The 19314-nt window shown below is 47.1% G+C and overlaps 1 protein-coding gene across 5 annotated transcripts; it reads right to left on the bottom strand.

Moving 5' to 3' along the window:
- Positions 1-3296: 3296 nt before the first annotated feature.
- KLK13 (kallikrein related peptidase 13) lies at positions 3297-17514 on the bottom strand. Of its 5 annotated transcripts, none has more exons than XM_072968611.1 (6): positions 12808-12830; positions 12307-12393; positions 8831-9020; positions 8252-8520; positions 6936-7072; positions 3297-3682 (listed from the first exon to the last, which is right to left on the bottom strand). In XM_072968611.1, the coding sequence occupies exons 1-6, from the start codon at positions 12827-12829 to the stop codon at positions 3656-3658; spliced, it is 732 nt and encodes a 243-aa protein (XP_072824712.1). In that variant the 5' UTR covers position 12830; the 3' UTR covers positions 3297-3655. The 5 variants fall into 5 exon arrangements, with proteins under 5 accessions (XP_072824712.1, XP_072824711.1, XP_072824710.1 ...); XM_072968610.1 differs by lacking the exons at positions 3297-3682; positions 12808-12830 and adding exons at positions 3856-5283; positions 17393-17514; XM_072968609.1 differs by lacking the exons at positions 3297-3682; positions 12808-12830 and adding exons at positions 3856-5283; positions 16763-16929.
- Between the last annotated feature and the right edge of the window lie 1800 nt (positions 17515-19314).

Genomic DNA, 19314 nt, shown 5'->3' with positions numbered 1-19314 from the left:
TCATTCTGTGGACATTTGTTTTTCATTTCTCTTGTGCACACACCTAGAAGTGGAATTGCTAGATGGTATACTGGGTGTTTGCTTAACTTTATAAGGAATTGCCAAATTTTTTTAAATTAGTCTCACCGTTTTGCATTGCCACCAGCAGTGTATTAGTGTTCCAGTTGCCCCACATCTTCGCCAGCACTCAGTACTGTCATTTGCTTTAACTTTCACCATCACGGTTGGTAGCACTATGCCTTTAAGATTCCGTTTGTGTTGCTCTGCGTTATATCTGATCTGTTGATTTTTTTTTTTTTTTTGGTGGGGGGAAGTAATTATGTTTATTTATTTATTCTTGGAGGAGTTACTGAGGATTGAACCCAGGACCTCATCCATGCTAAGCATGTGCTCTGCCACTTGAGCTATATTCTCCCCCTAATCGGTTGCTTTTAATTGCTGTTTAGTCTCCACCACATCCTACCATCCACAACCTCCTTACTGGGCACCTGGCTTTCCTCTAATTCCCAGCACAGCAAACCGATCAGTGACCGACACTTTGCATTTGCCCCTTTGTGACCTGCACGGTCCCTGCCTTAGGACAGACATCCAGGAGTAGAACTACTAGAATGTGTACACACTAATTTGACCGAGGAGTGCCAAATTACATTCCAAAGCAACTGCACTGATTTGCATTCACACCAGCTGCGCACTAGGGTGCCTGTGTCTCTGAGTCCCTGCCAATGTTTGGGGTTATTTAAAGATCTTCAATCCATCTAATAAATACAAAGTGATATGTTATTTCTATTTGCATTTCTCAGATAATTCATGAGTCTGATCATCTTTCCACATGATTTGGGGTATTTCCTCTTCTACAAACATATTGTTCATATCCTTTAACATTTTTCTTATTTATGTGTGGGATTTCTTTGCACATTTGAGGTAACAATCCTGGGCCAACATTGCACAATACAGATATCTTTTCCTGGGCCATCACCCATCTATTTACTTTGTCCATGTTATCTTCTTTTAAAAAATGTATTTATTTTTAATGGAGGTACTGAGGATTGAATGCAGGACCTTGTGCATGCTAGGCACACACTCTACTGCTGAGCTATACCCACCCCCCAACCCTTTCCGTGTTCTTTTGTTGAACAGAAATCCTTGGCTTTGATGTAATCAAAGTAAACAACTTTTGCTTCTGATTAGTCCTTCTGAGGTTTTAAAAAGTCCTGCCTCATCCTTAGGTCATCACAATTTTTCTCTGCCACTATCTTTTATGAACTTTATAGTTTGACCTTTCGCTTTTAGGTCTTAAAGCCATTTGGTATTAAATACTGATGAAATAAAATTCGTATTTTATGGCAAGACAAGAAAATTTAAACATACAATTTTACGGGTGCCCCCCTCCCCATTAGAGTATTATGTGCATCTGCTTAATCAGACCTCCTTGGGAGATAACCTTCCTTCTCAGTCCTCTGAGGGGGCCACGATGACCCATGACCCCCTACTGGCTTTGTGCATGTAGATCTGAATCCTGTAAACTGTTAATGACAGGTTATTTGACGTATACCCACTGGTCTCGAAAACTTACACAACCGTGCTTTGACCTCTAATAGGCAGAATAGCCCTCTAACTATCAGAAAGACTGTCTCCTGGGTTCTAATCCTCAGGTTGGCACAAATAAAACTTCCCATTTCTTTCTTAGATTGACTATTGATTCATTTTTTTCACTAATAGTATCTTTGTTATACCCATTTGAGTGACAGGAAGACGGAGGCATGGAGAAGGTAAGTCACATGGCTAAATAAGTGGCAGAGCTGGCATTCAAATTCAGGCGGCCTGGCCTCAGAAACCATGCTCTTCACTACAGCATGCGGCTTCTCCATCAATGGGGGTTTCTAACTCAGAAGTTGCTGAGTGCAGAGCTTTTAAACATCAGTCTTTCGCTCAATCGACCCAATAGCCCTGCACAGGAGGTCCTATTAGTATCAGAAGAGGAAACTGAGGCCCCTAGAAGATAAAGATTCTTCATCCCAAAAACCAGATCCTTCACAAGCCACTCTCTTTTGCTTTTAAACAGGAACATAGAGTCTCCCCCTGACGGAACCAAGGATGATGGAAGAATCACCCGTGACCTGTGTCCCTTCACCTTCAGGGATTCCATATTTGCAAATTTGCCTACTCACCAAAATTTATCAGTAGCCCCAAAACCAACACTTGAGGGGCTTTAGCGGCCATTCGCAGACATGCTCAGAGTGGTGAAAGTTTGAGTCGCCTCCTCCATTCAGCTCTCACACTATAAACAGGTGTCCTTTTCACCGTCTACTTAGTGCCATGTTTTGCATGTTTGTGACTTTTCTGGGTGATTCACCTGTTTAAAATGCTCCCCAACCCCCAGCATACCACCTGAAGTGTTGACTAGTGCCCTTAAGCACAAGCAGGCTGCAAAGTGCCTTACGGAGAAAATACACGTGTAAGATGAGCTTCCTTCAGGCACAAGTTACAGTGTTGTTGGCCTTGAGTTCAATGTGAATGAATCAGCAACATATAATAAGTAACGTGTCTTTAAACAGGAACACCCATAAAGCCAGATGACATATTGATTAGTTGGTGAAAACACTGTGACCAGAAGCTCATGGGAAACTCAGCCTGTATGTCTCCTGGGAGGCACTGGTTCAGTATCCTGAATTCAGTGCCCATAGTGACTTTACAGACCATGACTACTGTGAATGAGAATCAATCGTAACACTAGGCGGGTTTGATGTTCCTGCAAACTCTCTCTCCAATCCATCCATGTCTTTTCATGTCTCCTGGCCCAAGATACTGCCTTCCCTTGCCCACTCAGTCACTGCCCGGTCTGCCCCAGATTAGTCTCTCTGCTTCCATGCCCCCACCGTCTTGTCTTCACCTCCCACCCCACAGCCAGAATGATGGTATAATCTCGGATTGGATCCTTCCCCCAGTTCACCACTCTCAAGGGCTCCCCATCATGCTGGAAGAAAGACCAAACTGTACCACAGCCAGAAAAGATCCTGCATATGTATTTTCTCTGTTGAATCCCCTAGTCTCCTTCCTTACAGAGGCACTTGGCCATTACTTCAAGATAACACTGGCCTTCCCACAGATTCTGGAATAAGTTAAACTCAGGGACTGTGCCCTGGTGCCTGTCTCTTTTAGGGATATTCCCCCTATTCTTTGCAAAAGTGGCTCTTTCTCACCTCAAGATCTTCAGCCAAATACCGCTTCCTTCAAGAAGCCCTCCCTGACCACTTTACTTAAATTAGCATTCCTCCCTAATTCTCTAACACAAAGCCTTGTTTATGTCCTTCAAGGATCACATTTATTACAGAAATCATCACAATGTGCAGTTATTTGTTTGCATTCTGTGATTCTCCTAAGGGCAGTTTATTACCACTTAGCTGTCTAATAATCCCTTCAAACAGATCCAGAATCTGACCTCTTAACTCCTCCGAGGATGTCACCCTGGTCTGGGCATCATCACTTCCCACCTGGGCTATTGCAGTTGTTTCCACACCGACCTCTTCACCCTCTTCACAGGTAGGCTCCTGCCTCAGGGCCTTTGCACTTGCTGTATTCTCCACTTGGGATGCTGCTCTCCAGATGTGCACCAGACTCCCTTTCTCCATCCTTTCAGTCTTTAAGTGTCACCATTTCAGTTAGGTCTTCTTCCCAGACCAACCTATTTAAAAGAGCAATTTCACCCACTTCTCCAACCCAACATTCCCTGCCTTTCATTCCTGCCTTTTTTTTTTTTTTTTGCCATGGTTCATATCACCACCTGACAGTTCTTCTGTTTATTCATCTTTTTTTAACCTGGGCTTCCCTGCAAAGAATGTACTCTCTACAAGGGCAGAAGTTTTTGTCAGTTTAATTCATTGTTTATTACCTGCGTCTGCAACAGTGCTTGGCTTGTGACATGTACCAATGCTTCTTGAATAAACAAAGGTGTATTTGCCAACACCCAGGAAAGTACTTACACAAGGTTGGCAATAAATAAATGTCTACTGAGAAAAATAAATGAACACAACACTTTTTGGATGCTGCAAATTTGAGGAGTTGTTATTAATAGCCTAAGGTAGTATTTTATAGGGAACCACAGAAATATTAACAGTGGTAAGTGCTTAACATTTATCCTCATAACAATGCTATGGGGAAAATTATGAGCTCCATTTTACAGATGAAAAAACAGAGGTTGTGAGTTTTATGACTTATTCAAAGTAAGGATTCCTGTGACTGAGCATTTAACCACAGCAGTTTGGGGTCATAGACAAATATGTAATAGCACGGGGCACTGAACAAGGATGCTTTGGATAAAAGTACAGAATACTTGGTGGACAAGAGGTTCCAGGCATGGAGGGACAGATACTCCATGCCACTTGGGATGCAAACCCCATCACCCTGGAGTTTAGAGTGTGTTGATGTTTAGTGAGCAAGGAGATTCAGAGACAGGGAATACTGGCAGAATGTGGAATGTAGGTGGGAATGGGACAACTTGGGAGATCCAGAAATGTCCCCAGGAATTTCCTGGGTTCATTTGAAAGAATGAACCATTGTGAGGACCCAGTGTTGGCCATGACAAATCAGAGGTGCATACAGTGTTGTTGGGGTAGACGAATATACACACAAGAGAATATTTTCAGGAAGAAATGTCATGGGAGTCTAGAACCTTCTTGAGTACAAAACATAGAAGGATCTAGAATATTGGCAATGAATAAATAGTTGAAGGGGTATAGGATGTCATTGAGGACATTGCATTCATGGAACATAGACTCTTGTTGAGCTAGGCTGATGGAGGTATTTAAGAGAGTTCCACAGGTAGAGTATTGAGTCGGTGATCCAGGTTTATGTTGAAACAGTTGGGAGACCTAGAACATTGTCTGGGTTGGGACGTTCAGGGGACTGGGATGTTGCAGGGATGCAATGTCTGGGAGACGATGATGCTGAAAGTAACTGAATGCTTTTGAAACAGCTAATGTCCACTGGAATTGGGCATTTTGAGAACGTGGATCACTGGTTCAAGTGGAGCACTTTGGGAGGGACAGAGCAGCGTTGGACAGACCAAGTAAGATGGCAGGTAAGCCAACCCGATTTTCATTGTGGGCCCCTCGTCTATTTCTGCTCCTGGGTTTTCCGTCCTTGGATTGTTTTGTGGATCCACGGAACATACTGAGAGACTCGGGTGTAGACGCCAGGCCGGTTGGGCTGCCCGCATGGGAAGTCTCCCCAGGAGATGATGCCATGGAGTGTTCCGTTACACATCAGGGGACCCCCGGAGTCACCCTGAGTGGGGGAGAGAGGGAGGGGTTTGTGCTGGGGCTAAACAAAGGCAGAGATGGGGACATGTGGGGAGAGAGTGAAAGATGGAGACAGAGAGAGACACATTGATGGAGGCAGAGATAAAGAGAGACAGAGGAATACGGAGAGTGGGTGAGAGGGAGCAACAGTGAGAAACAGAGATAAGGAGACAGAGAGACAGGAAAAGAGAGACATAGAAAGATGGTGGTGGATACTCAGATACAGAGACAGGCAGACAGACAGACAGACACTTCTGTGTCTCTCCGTTTTCCTGTTCCTCAGTGTCATTAAAGTGGTGACAACTTACCTCATCACCTGTTCTTGGTTCTCTGGCCCCAAATCCCACCTTGCACCTCCCTCTTCTAACCCTGAGCCTTGCTTCGGGCTTGCAATTCCTTGGTATCGGCTTGTTATTAAGTTAATCAGTCACATCTGGGTACGGTGTGCAACACCCCTGTGCTGGCACTTCTCTCTCTGGGCCCAGGGCAGACGTTCCTAATTGATAAGGCATGTATCATGACTTCATGGTCATTCTCTTTCCCACGGAACCAAAACTCAATCTAAGAAGCGTCCTCTATTGGACAGGTTGTTTTTTGTTTGTTTGTCTGTTTGTTTGTTTCTTTGTTTTTGCCCATGTATCCATTTCCCTTTATTTCGATAACAGCCTCCTGATTTTTTCATTTGGGAAATGACCCCTCTCCCACTCTCAATCCACGCAACCTGTCCCTGCCCCTACCCGCCCCCACCATTAGTTGTGGGACTCAGACTCGGTCCACCAGAGAATCCCACGGATCTGGCCAGAGTGGTGGCTCAGGGTACACTACAGCTGACCCTTGAACAGTGCAAGGGACAGGGGCGCTGACCCTCCGCAGAGCTGAAGATCCTCCTACAACTTACAGTCGGCCCTCAGGACACTCCAGTCCTCAGTCTCCGCGGCTCCTCGTCCGCAGATTCGGTCAACTGCAGACCCTGTAGTACTGCCGTATTTACTACTGAAAAAATATCCGAGCCTAAGTGGACCCGTGCAGTTCAAACTCGTGTTGTTCAAGGGTCAGCTGTAGTTAAGACAGCTTAGTGAGAATGAAGCTCAAGATGCCTGTGTACACTGTTGGAAAAGGGATGTCCTCTCTTTCCAGGAGGGTCCTTCGAGGGCGGGATGTTAGCCCAGTGCTGCTGGGGCCATCTCGCTATCATATGGGAAGACGCTTAACTGAGAATGAAGCCAAAAAAGGAGGGAAGAGCTGAGAATTAAAGAGAGACAGGCCCCAACATTATTTGTGTACCTCGATCCCTGTGCCTGAAACAAGACACCTCTGGGCTTTTCAGTCACAAAAGTCAGTGTTTTGCTTGAGTTGGTTTGAGTTGGGTTTCTGTTGCTTGCAACCAAAAGAATCCCGGCGTTTACACATCTCGACACAAGGACCTGGGCAGCCACTGTCAGTCAAAGCCCAGGTTTAAGATGAACTCTATTTGTCAGCCTTTTTATCTTGCCCTTCTATGCTAGGAGATGTCTCACCTTGCAAAGACTGGCTCCGCTCAGGCTGGAAGCAAATCCTTTCCCCGAGCGTAGGTCCCCACTTCCACCCTGGTTTCCCCTCCCAGCCCGTGACGACGTGCTTGCCGCTCCTTGGCCTCACCTCACAGGAGTCCTTGCCACCCTCTTCTGTGCCAGCACAGAGCATGTTGGGAGTGATCTTCCCCGGGTAGGCTTGACGACACTCCTTATCTGATCGTAGCTGGATGTTGGCACACTGGAGGGCTTGGGGGTAAGTCACTGGGAAGGAGAGAGAGGAAGGATATCTGAGGGTATCTGTCCTGGACAGGCTATGGGGTGGAGATTGGGTGGGCAGAAAGTTGGTAGAAAATAAAGATGGGAGAAGAGATGGGCTATGTATCTGGGTAAAGTGATGGAAGGCAGAAATGTGGAAAGAAGTAGGCGGAGAGGTGGAAGAAGAGAAGAGAAGGAAAGTGGAGGGAAGGATGGAAGGAAGGTGGTGGGAAGAGACAGGAGGGCAGAGGTGGTGAGAGAACTGTAGATGAGGAAAACACAAGGAGGAAGAGAGATGGAAAGAGAGGTGGGAAAGTGGGAAAGAGTGGTGGAGAGAAGGATGGAGCACGTTGGGAAGAAAGATATGGAAATGAGACTGGCTGCTAAGGAGATGTGAAGGGCTCTCGTTGCTATAGAGTTCAACTTTATGTTCATATGTACATAATTTATATACAAAAGATATATTTATAGTTATTGTATTTAATGAATATATAATCAATATATTAAATTATTTCTAAATTATAAATGATATATTTATGTTTAAATATGTATTTATGTATAATGTATAGATTATTTATATACAAGTATATTTAAATAAATACATAAACATATCATTTATAGATTAAGAAATAAATCTAATTTCTATAATTTATATATTTAAATACAGATGTATAATTATGCATATCCATTTAAATAAAATATGTGTCTATACTATATAGTGTATATTTTATATATGTATAAATTTATATACATTTTATAAAGGAAACATACTTTTATATATGGTGTATAACATATATGTAATACATAACTTTATATTCATAAATTTATGTATATTTATATAAAGGATAATAACTATATCATATATGATACATAATATATCATAAATAACTAATTATACAGTTAAATTTCATATTTATATATTCTATAAGGATATATAAAACTATACATTATATATTATCTATAACATTTTACAATTTTATATATTTATACACTTATATTTATATGAAAAATAGATTTAACTTTATATATTATATACATTATATATGTGATATCTGATTTATCACATATACAAGCATATATTTTAAATTTTTTATTTATAAAGAATCCTCCAACCTATCCTCCCATCTCTGCCCCAGTTTCCCCAGACAAACTGTGAGACCTCAGGCCACATGTGTGGGTGCATACCCTGGGGGCTGGTGGTGGTACCCCAACCAGACACCAGGCAGCTGGTGCCAGGAGGGAGGCAGTCATCGCGGGAGAGGGGCAGGGTTTGGATGTGGCTGGTGAGCTGGACGGGGGACTGCAGTTCCAGAAGCATGATGTCGTGGTCATGGTTCAGGTGGGTGGGGCTGATCTGGTAGTGAGGGTGGGGGATAGATCGAACTACCTCCCTCACCTGCTCTCCAGCCTCCACACACCCCAGGGCATGCTTGCCCAGGTATACTGCGTATCCCCTGTGGGTGCAGGAAGAGGGTTGTCAGAGGACCTCAGGAGCCCATCTCCATCCCCAGTCTAACCCTTCCCGATCCCACCTTCCGCATCTCCAAACATGTCTCCTTCCACACTCTCAAGTCCAACCCCATCCAAATCCTCTACTTTGACTCCACTCCCACACCCAACCCCCACATCTCCACCTCCAAACTCATTCTCACCCCTGTGCCCATCCCAACTCAACTCCAACCTCATCCTCAAATTCAGCTCCACCCACCCACCACCCCAGTCCCAGTCTCATCCCTACCCGAAGCTCCCCCGGCCCCCACATACTCCTTTAGACAGTGTGCTGCAGTGAGGACCCATCTGGGGTGGACCAGGACTCCCCCGCAGAGCAGCCGCCCTTGCACTAGCAGGGCTGCCTGCCAAGGCTGAGAGTGGGGGAGGCAGGTGTAGCCACCCTGGAGAAACCCATTGGTCCCGTTGGTGCCATTGAGAATCTTGGGATACTCCCGAGGGATGCCTGGTGAAGAAGAGAGAATGTTAGAGAACTGGGGCTCCCAGGGAAAGGAGGCCTGGAGTTGTGGTCCCTGGGCTTGGAGATGCAGTCAGAATTTTGCTCTGGGTGACACATTTGTTTATTTGTGGGTCTCTTGGAGTTGCCATTTTCTATGTAGTGGAGATGAGTCAGGGCAAAGAGGTGATGTCTTTTTCTGTAGAAGTGCCAAACCCTCCAATGGAGGTTAAAAGAAGATACCATAGAATGGGGATGCTTCTGATAGGTAAGCCAAAGACGGACTTTCTTCCCAACTAAATTTTCTCTCTTGTTCCAGCCTGGGGACAGACTTCAGGAGGTAGAAGTGAGTCTAACCTACATATCTACCCAGGCAGTATCCATCCATGCGTCCATGCATCCATCCATCATCCATCCATCCAACCCTCCATCCTTTTAACACATATTTTATTAGGTGGCTCCAAGGCTTTAAATACCATTCATAGGCTAACTACTTCCAAATTCAAAGTTTGAAGGACTTTGCATCATCTGACCCTTGCTAGCTTCTTTAACCCCTTCCCTCACCTCTCCACTCACTCTGCTCCACACTCATGGACCTGTTCTTCAAACATACCAGACCATTGTGCTTGCAGCCTCTTCTTTATGGACAGTTCTTTCTCTAGACCTGCACTGTTCAGTACAGTAGCCACCAGCCACAAGTGGCTACCTCAATTTAAATGAAATAAAAAATTCAGTTCTTCAATCACACCAGTCATATTTGAAATGTTCAATAGCCCCACACGGTCAGTAGCTACCACATAGCACAGTGCAGATATAGGACATCATACATGTGAAATAGTCTGCCGGATGGCACTCAGAATCTAAATGTTACATGTCTGGGTCCCTTTTGACTCTGAGAGCCAAGTTCAGATGTCACCTCCTTAGAGAGGCCATCCCAGGTCCCTGGCCACCTAGTCCAATACTGCCCCTCTTAGCCCCCCACCCCCCTTATTCCCCGAGACATCCCCCTAGTTGAGTTTCATCATAGCTACAGTCACTATGCATTTCTCTTTATACTTGTTTGCATTTCGTCTCCTCACTTTGACTGTAAGGACCACTGACAACAGGCACCCTAACTGCTCTGTTCAGTGCTGCACCCCCAGGACCTCGGACAGCACCCAGCACACAGTCGGTGCTCAACCAATGGATGGTGTTTGTGCTAGGCACTGTGCTTGGCACTGGAACCACAGCAGTGGACAAAAGGACAGAGAAAGCCTCATCCTGAATGTGCCACTTTCTGGCTGGGTGATCCTGTACGAGTCTCCAGCCTCAGTTTTCTTAGCTGTAAAGAAGGAAGAGTAATAGCCTGTCTCTCACAGGGCAGTTGTAGGATCCATAAGATCTTACATCGAAGACACGACAGGACCTGGCTCAGAGTGAGCACTCAGTGAGTGGGGACTGTTATTAATAGCACCCTCAGAAACTGAATCACCATCATTTCTCTTTCAATTCTGATTTTTGTCAGGAGAAAGTCTCACAGTGGTAGTAATATGCTTAAAAGCTTAATATGCTTTTGTGTGTGTGTGTGTGTGTGTGGCATTGTTGCTTTTCAATCTTATACGTCATTGCTAACAATTTTACTATAAAGCTAAGATAGGAGGTTATGCCATTCTGCTTAATAAAATATTGATAGCTTAAAAAATACCTATCTAGTTTCACCAAATTAACTTTTTAAAACCAGGAGAAAGCAAAAGTTGTCTTCCTCCAGCAACCTAAAAATTAAGTTGAATCATTTTGTGGGAGGTCAAAAAGGGTCAACTATTGGCAATCCCTGGTGGAAATGAAACATATTGTTTTGGGTTCATTGTGCAGGATTGATTTTTTTTTCCTCTTAGCTTTTACTTATAGCAAAGGATGCTGTTTTCCATAAGGACAGTGATATAAACTTTAAATATGCCTCAAGTGAAAAAAAAAAGTTGCCTCTAAGAAGACCATTAGGTTTAAAATAATGATGATTTGCTGGCATGCACGGTGTGACAGACAGGGCAGAGGCAAGATGGATTAGGGTCCTGACTCAGGCACCACCGGGTGCCTCAGAATCCTGGGCTTTTCAGCTGTGAGACTGGGGTAATTCGTGCAGCTATCTCATAAGGCCAGTGAGGGTTCCACAAAATGGTGGAGCTCCCAGCCTGAGGCTTGGTACCCAGGAGGGCTGAGGACACAGGCATGAATCCTGGGAATGCCAACAAAGGAGGTAAGCCACCCCACCTTCCGGCCCAGGGTGGTGATGGGTGCCTGAGGCCCCTACCCCTCCTCCAGGTACCAGCTCAAGGGTCAGGTCCTTTGGGGGACCCCTTCCAGGCCAGGAATTGCCATTACATCTCTCGGTTTCTTTTGGATTAGTTCCTTGAAGCTATCACCTCGCAACACTGTTCTAATTATTATCTAATCACTTGGGTAATTATTTGAATGATGGCTGCATCCATCTGTACTAGGATCTGGGTACTGAGAGCAGGAACTGTGTCTCTGCTTGTAGAGCACCTAGCACAGTGCCTGGTGCTCTACAGTTGTTTGTTGAATGAATGCATGATGCATGAATGGGGGTTTCCAGAAAACTTGCCTGTAAATACAGGGAAAGGGCTTAAATGTGAGGAGTGGAATCTTTGGGGGCCAATTCTGGGCAGAATCATAAATCTGAGGTCACCCCAAGGATTAAAGAACACACTAGAAGGTCCTGGAAGTTCCTGAGAATGGAGACAGAATACTAATAAAGTCGTAATAACGACTAACTTTCCAGGCTCTTCCATCTCCTATGCCCATGACAACGTGTGTTGCCTCATTTCAATATTTACAGCCACCCTTTGTGCTAAGGACTTAATGTTCCCATTCTACAGTTGAAAGAAGGAAGCTGAGCTACTTGCTCAAAGTGGCAGCGTCAGGATTTGAACCCGTGTATGTCTCGTCTAACTCTCAGGGAGGCCTTGGACGAGGGAGGGGTTTGGGGTGGACTTTCCAGGGCAGAGTAGGATAATCAGGAAAGGCGCTAGTGCGGAAGATCTAGAAGACTTTAAAAATAGGGCGGGCCCATCTGAACTGAGATGCCCCAGGGAGAGGTCGGTGGGGAGAGGGGGCAGACCCCAGCCGGGAAACCAGGTCACGCAGGGACAAGCAGGAAGCTCTCAGCGTGTCCAGGCAGGACCCGGCCCTAGTGGGCGGGGGCGGAGCTCGCGGCTTCCCCGCCCCCTCCCCTCCCCCTCCCATACCTCCTACCATTGTCTGGAGTGGCCACCCCGCCTCCACCCCCGCGCATTCTTACCTCCTGACAAGGCCGCGGTCAGGAAGGCAGTGACGGCGGCCAGGGGCCACATGGCGACTCTGAGGTGGAGGGCAGGGCGCTCAGAGCCTGAGAAGTTGAAGGACATGTTAAGGGCTGGCCGGAACCCCCATCTCTGGACACCACCCACCTCTGCTCCCGCAATTCTCAGTATTGAACCTCCTCTCGTTTACTCTGAAAACTCTGATGCTGGAATCTTCACCCTCACCCCCAGTTCCATCTTTGGGGGGGAGCAGTAATGAGGCGGAAGGGGCGGCTTGCACTCCTCCCCCTGTAGCCCTCCCCGCTCTCCCAAGCACCTCCCCCCCACGCCCCGCCCCGTCCCGCGCCGGCTTGCAGCCCCTCGTCCCAGGTGGCCAGCCCTTCCACGCCTGCCCTCCAGCATGCTGGGTCCTTGTGCACCGTCCTGCCTCTCTTGACCCTCTCCGTCCCCTTCGTCCCCTTTCTCCCCTCTCTAGGTGGGTCCCAGGCGGCTGGTCTCACACTGAGCATCCGCGTGCTTCATTCACCTCTCAACACCTCTGCAGATTTCTATCTCTAGAACCGAGCCTCTGGCTTCTGTCTCCATCTCCCTGACTCAGCTCTTTCCCTCTTTCCCCTCCCCTCCTCCCCTCCAGTGCTCTCCCCCGGACCCAGGCAGACCCTACCTGGGTCAGGGGCCCTGGTGAAGAGCTTCTGCCAGCTGCCTCCAACTTCAGCCCCGACCCATGGCTTTTAACCCCTGAACTCCCTCCCCCAGCGCCTTCAGCATTTCCCTGTTGCTGGCCTTCCCCTCTCCACCCCCAATGGCTCAGCAGGCTGTCGCCAGGCACCCCCCAGCCTGGGCTTGGCCCTCCGCGTGGGGCGGAGCTTCCAGGACAAGCTAAGACCAGATCTAGGTCCGCCCAAGCCCGCCCAAGCCCGAGTAGAACCCACTGTGAACTTTCAGGCAGCAAGACCCACCTGGAGGGAAGGGAAAGGCTCATTTCTCTCCCCAGGCCCACATGAAATCCCTATGGACTTCCCTAACATCAACCCATTTTCCATCCCACTATATCCCCTCCAACCCTATGCACGTTCTTAATATACGTCAGCTCCCCATTCTCAACTCACTACCTAATTTTAACCGAATTCCTTATCATCAGCCTATCCCTGAGACCCAATCCCATTGAAACGCTCTACAGCAAACCCAACACGGCTGAATTTCAGTACTCAGCCTCATCTGTAGCCCCAACTCCATCTCCAGGCCTTTTTCTTCTTAAACACACAGAAATGCCGCATTTTTTCTACCCTTCAGACACAAGAAAGAACTCTTCAGATGGGTGGGTAGAAAGTCAACTTGGGCTTGGATGGGGCAGGGATTGGACCTGGGAAAACAATATTTCGGATAAATGGCCTTTTAGGAGCAGGGCTGGATGGGGTGAGGGAGTTCATGTGGAGATGAAGGTGGGGAGAAAGAAGCAAGAATCGGAAAACTCAGTTGTGGGAGGGGCGCTGGGATGAGGGGGAAGAGGAAGGAGGAAGAGATGTTGTTTCAGGAAGGAGTAGGTGTCTCCTGGAACTGTGACTGGGTGGGGCCATGAGTTAATCCTAGGGGGTGGAGGGGGCAGGATTAGGGATTATGGAGGACAGAGGTGGGGTCAGAATTCTGAAGGAAGCCAGGGATGGAGACCAGTTGGAGTTTAGTTAGAGAGACACAGTGGTGTTATGATAAGGATAAAGGGTTGAGATGGATGGAATAAGGGTTCACATCAAAACTGGTGTGATCCAGGGGGCAGGGCATAGCCCAGGGGTAGAGCGCATGCTGCACAAGGTCCTGGGTTCAATCCCCAGGACCTCCATTAAAACAAACAAACAAATAAACCTAATTACTCCCCCCAACAAAAACAAAGAAACAAACAAAACTGGTGTGGTCCATACCAGGGGAGTTACAGTTTGGACATAGGGGTCCAATCTAGTGTTAAAAGATAATTTTTCAAAAAATGATCTAGCCATGACTCTTCCTGCATCTAGAAAATGAGCAAATATCAAAGACGTTGTCTTGATTCATTAATAAATGATGGATCTAGGAAAGAACCACACAGGTACAGGCAATAAGGAATGCTGAAATGAATTTACAAATAGAGGCAAAACTGGCTTATTCTATATGGAAGGGAGGGAATTGCACTTCCCCCTGACAAAACTCATTTGCACAGTTATGGACAAGAATTATTTATATTTTTATATAGTTATAATTTACAGAGTTGTAAAGCAGCACAAAGACAGTGAAAGAAACAGACCTCATAAAATCGGATAACCTGTCTAGTTTTTCACTGATGATATCTGTTGGATATATCTTCAAGTCTTTCACAGGTTTTCCCTCCCCTAGGAGGAGAAGTCTGTGGTCAGGTTTAGCAGGGGGTTAGGGGAGTTCTGATGACAGTGTCGGGGATGCAATTGAGTTTGGGGAAGAGAGTGAACACGGGGTGAGGATGGGGTGAGAGTTGGGTTTTGGCGATAGGATTGAGTTGTAGATGAGGGAGACCTGGGGATACGGCTGTTGATGGAGCCCTGTTGGGTTGGGGCTGAAGATGGGGCCAAAGCTGAGGCTTTGGATGGGGAGGTGTTGAAATAAAGTGGAGTTGGTGTTGTGGGTTGACGCTGATGCTGAAGATGAGATGTGCTGTAGAGCGTCTGTGTTGGGGGTAGGGTTTTGGTGGGAGCAGGGTGGGTCAGAGCTGTGAGTGCCTCTCAAGGTGACAGAGAGGCTGCTGTCTTTCCCCACCTGGGAATTACCCCACCTTCCAGGGCTGGGCCCAGAGTGGGGACTGGGTTCACTCTTTCTGAGTAGAGTGGAGTTCAGGCTGAGTGACAGGAGGAAGGATGCCAGGTTAAGCGAGGTAACAGGCTTGTGTGGGAAGTCGGGGTTCCTGTGCCCTCTTGTGGCTTGGGTCCAGAAAAAAGCCTTTTTCACTTGGGAAGGGCTGGAACCTGGAGTCGAAGTGGCTGGCTTTGGCATTTGCTAAGGGGTGAGCACCAGGTCAACACTGATTTCAGGACTTATGATTGACTGACTCCTGTTGAAGGGAGGTCTGGACCCACCAACGACTGGATGCCTTCCACCCCCTCACTTGACTGATAGGGCAGCTGGAGCCCACAGGGTCAGTGAGCTGCTGCAAGCCACGCAACAACCAGACCAAATCCAGGTATACCGTCTCATAGATCAGGGTCTTTCCTCCTCAGAGAGCAGGGCTGGAGAAAGAAGGAGTACGGACTAGAAGAAGAGACGGTGCTCCTAGTGGTTCAGAGCTGAGACTCTTGAGCGAAACTGCCTGCTTTCAAGTGACGTGGCCACTCTGTGCCTCAGTGTCCCATTTGTAGATGGATGTTGTCAACAGTACATGCCTCATAGAGGAGGGTTAAGTGAGTTAATATTTGAAGGCACTTAGACGAGAGTCTGACACAAACCAAGGGCCACAAATGTGCTTGTTCATTAAGTAAAGCCAGAGATGGAGGCAGCGCGAGGTTCCTGGGGGCCCCACCCTAGCCTGGCTTCAAAATGGAGTTCTTTTGTCAAGTAGGAACTGGAAGTTCTGGTTGGAAGTGCTGGCTGGGACGAGAAAGTTGGCCCCACACCCAGGCCTGGAGCAGAGGTCCCAATGTAAACGTGAAAGGAGGGGGAGACAGAGAAAGACACAAAGGGATAAATACACAAATAGAAAAACAGGGTGGATGGGAGAGGGCAGAGGAAGCGCAGGGAGAGACAAAGGCACAAAGGCCTTAGAGGTAGAAAGACAGAGAGACGCCTGGGGAGAAACCAGACTTGGGCTTTTGGAGAGAAGTTGAGACCTGTGAGTTTTTCTTTAGAGCTGGATCCACGTGATTAAGGATGTTGGCCCCAGTCATCGTCTTTGTCATGCAGCAGCGAAAAACACCACTTTCCACCCATCAGAATAGCAAAAACTAGAAAGGTCAGTCTTGCCATCTACCTGCATCTGTGCCCGCATCCTCTGCCTCCTCTCCCATGTCTATAGATGAACAGTCTTTGCCTCCGTCTAAGACGGACCCCTCCACCTGTGCCCGGTATCCCATCCCCTCTCACCTCCCTGAGGACATAGTTCCCGCCATCAGTTCTCTGCTCCCTTGCCTGCATCATCAGTTTCTTTCCTCCCCAGTGAGCAGTCCCATCAACACACAAACATGCTACAATTTCTCCCACATTCCATCAAAAGAATTAAAAAAAACAAAAAAACCTTCTCTTAACCTTCATGCTCTCCTTCCACCCTGGTCCAGTTTTGGTGCCCCTGACTGCAATTCTCTGAAACCTTGGCCACACATACTGTCTGCAGGTCCTCTCCTCCTGTTGTCCCGTGAGCCCACTCCATGCGAACCTCCTCCCCGGCTACTCCACCAACTATGGCCCAGTTAAGGGCACCCATGTTGCAGAACCCATCAGCTAGCTCTTTGGGGTTCATCTTACTTGAGTTATCAGCAGCGTTTAACAAGTGGATCACTCCCTTTTCCTTCCAAGTCTTCCCTCGGCTTCTGAGACGCTACCCCTTCTTCATCTGCCTCTTAACTCACTGACTGCTTCTTGTCCATGTCTGGTGCTGTTTTGTCCTCCTGTCTTCAACCTCTCCATGGTGGAGCACCCCAGGGCTCAGCACTTGGCCCTCTGGGTCCTCTGTGTCTACGCTCACTCCCTCGGTGACCTCATTGGCTCTCGTGGATTTAAATACCATCAACATGCTGACGACTCCCAAATTTTATGTCTCCATCCAGACCTCGCTCTGAACAGCCAATTGCCTACTCAACAAATTCACGTTCAAAACCAGACTCCTGTCCTCCGCCCTGGCACGTTCCAGATAGCCTCCTCTGACAGCCTTGGTCTTCTCAGTAAAGGGTCCCTTTATTCTTCCATAGTCCTTGGCCAAAACCCTAGTCTCCTTCTTGAGTCCCTTTTCTCACATCCATTTTGTTACCAAACCTTGCCAGCTCTACCTTCAAAACAGATCCCAAATCAGACCATTTCTCTACACCTGCCGTCCCTGCCACCCTCGTCCCTCCCAGCCACCATCATCTCTCACCTGGGTTACCTCCAGTTTCTCACCTGGTCTTGTTTTTGTCCTTGTCTGCCTACACTCTATTTACAACACAACCACCAGGGCGATCTTTCAAAACGTAAGTCAGGGCAGGTCATTCCTCTTCTCAAAAGCCTGCAGTGCCTCCCATCTCACTCAGAATGAAAGTCAGGTTTTCTTATGGTGGCAGAGAGGGCTCCACGCCATCTGGCTCCAGTAGTCCTCTGACGTCATCTACCCTCTCTTCTTTTCCAGCCCTGCTTTTGCCAGGCGCGCTCGCACCTCACAACCTGAATACCTGTTGTTCCCACTCCTGGAGCCCGCTTCCAAATCAGGCCTCTGCCTGGTTTCTTCCATTCTTGTCATCCTCTCCCTGAAGACTTCCCTGACCACTGTAGCTGGGGATCCCTGAGACAGGTTCAGGGGATCACTGGAAGGACTCACAGAACTCAGAAAAACTCCTGGGCTCACCGATTTGGTTTATCACAGTAAAACAGGAAGGCACACAGGGCTGAGGTCTGGAGAGACCAGGCGCCAGCTCCCAGCTGTCCTCTCCTGGTGGCGTTGTCTGGACCATGCTCACCTTGCCCAGCAACAGTGTGTGATGACACGCACAGAATGTTGTCCACCAGGGAAGCTCAGCTGAGTCCCGGTATCTGGGTTTTTGCTGGGGGGTCAGTCACGCAGATACGTGGCTGTCCCCTGGCATGGCTGACCTCAGTCTCCAGCCCCTCCACGGGTCAAACATGCCCCTAGACCTCCACAACAAGTGACCTTACTTGGATACCCATCTGCATAGCCCAAGGCCCCCAGGTGGACAAGGACACTGCCAATAGGCAGAATGTGCCAAGGGCTCAGAGGTTATCTCCGGAAGTCAGGCAAGGGCCAAACTTTTCTTTGTAATGTTCAGGGTTTGGACGACACAGGCTTGCTGTGTTAACCCCTCACTGCACAGCCACCTGCTTAAAATGATCACCTTCTCTGACATTCTCTGTCTCCTTACTCCGCTTCACTTTTCTCCAACGCACTTACTCCCATCTGTGATTCTTTATGTTTTACTTACCCATTTGTTTCTTGTTTGGCTCTCCTCTAGAAGTGAGTTCTCCGAAGGCAACAATATTATCTGCTTTGTTCCTGGAACAATACCTGGCAAATAATAGGATTCAATGAATATTTGCTGAATGAATGAACTATAGGTATTGTTGAGGGTGTAGGGAGATACAAATCCTTTTTTTTTTTAATTGGGGTATAGTTGATTCACAACATTGTGTTAGTTTCTGGTGTACAGCATAGTGATTCAGTTACACATATATATGTGTATATATATATATATATATATATATATATATACATTCTTTTTCATTACAAGTTATTGCAAGATATTGAATATAGTTCCCTGTGTTATTCAGTAGGATCTTATTTTATTTTGAAAATTTGTGTGTGGGGTGCTAATTAGTTTATTTATTCATTCATTCATTTATTTCTCATGGAGGTGCTGGGGATTGAACCCAAGACCTTGTGACTGCTAAGCATATGTTCTACCACTGAGCTATACCCTCCACCTCCAATCTATTTTATATATAGTAGTTTGTATCTGCTAATCCCAAACTCCTAATTTATCCCTCCCTCAGCTTGAATCCTTATCTGGATGAAACCTTGCCAGTACCTGAGGAAATTGATTAAGATTACGCCTTTTGGTCCAATGGTCCTGCTCCTGTGAATATTCCAGAGACGTCTTCTGTTGGTATTTAAGGGGCATGCTCCCCAAACAGTTGTTGCACTGTTGCTTAGGTAGTGGAAGGACCGTAGATGTCCATCTCTGGGGACACATGGTAGAGGCATACCATGGAGTGGTGCTTTTCAGATTCTAACAAGCATGAGTCCCCTGGGGATCTTGTTAAAATGCAGATTCTGATTCAGTTGGTCTGGGCTGAGGTCCAAGACTCTGATT

Source organism: Vicugna pacos, chromosome 9, assembly GCF_048564905.1.
Source record: "Vicugna pacos chromosome 9, VicPac4, whole genome shotgun sequence".
NCBI lineage: Eukaryota > Metazoa > Chordata > Mammalia > Artiodactyla > Camelidae > Vicugna > Vicugna pacos.
The sequence above is the reverse complement of the archived record's forward strand: the minus strand, read 5'-3'. Positions and strand labels throughout refer to the sequence as shown.

Excerpts from the sequence above, each read along its gene's own strand:
- KLK13 (XM_072968608.1), bottom strand. The coding sequence starts at position 12,829 with ATGAAGCACGCGGATGCTCAGT. Across the intron at positions 8,521-8,830 it reads GCAGCACACTGTCTAAAGGA|GGGATACGCAGTATACCTGG; the intron begins GTATGTGGGGGC and ends CTGCACCCACAG. Across the intron at positions 5,284-6,935 it reads GTGGCAAGGACTCCTGTGAG|GGTGACTCCGGGGGTCCCCT; the intron begins GTGAGGCCAAGG and ends TCCCCCACTCAG.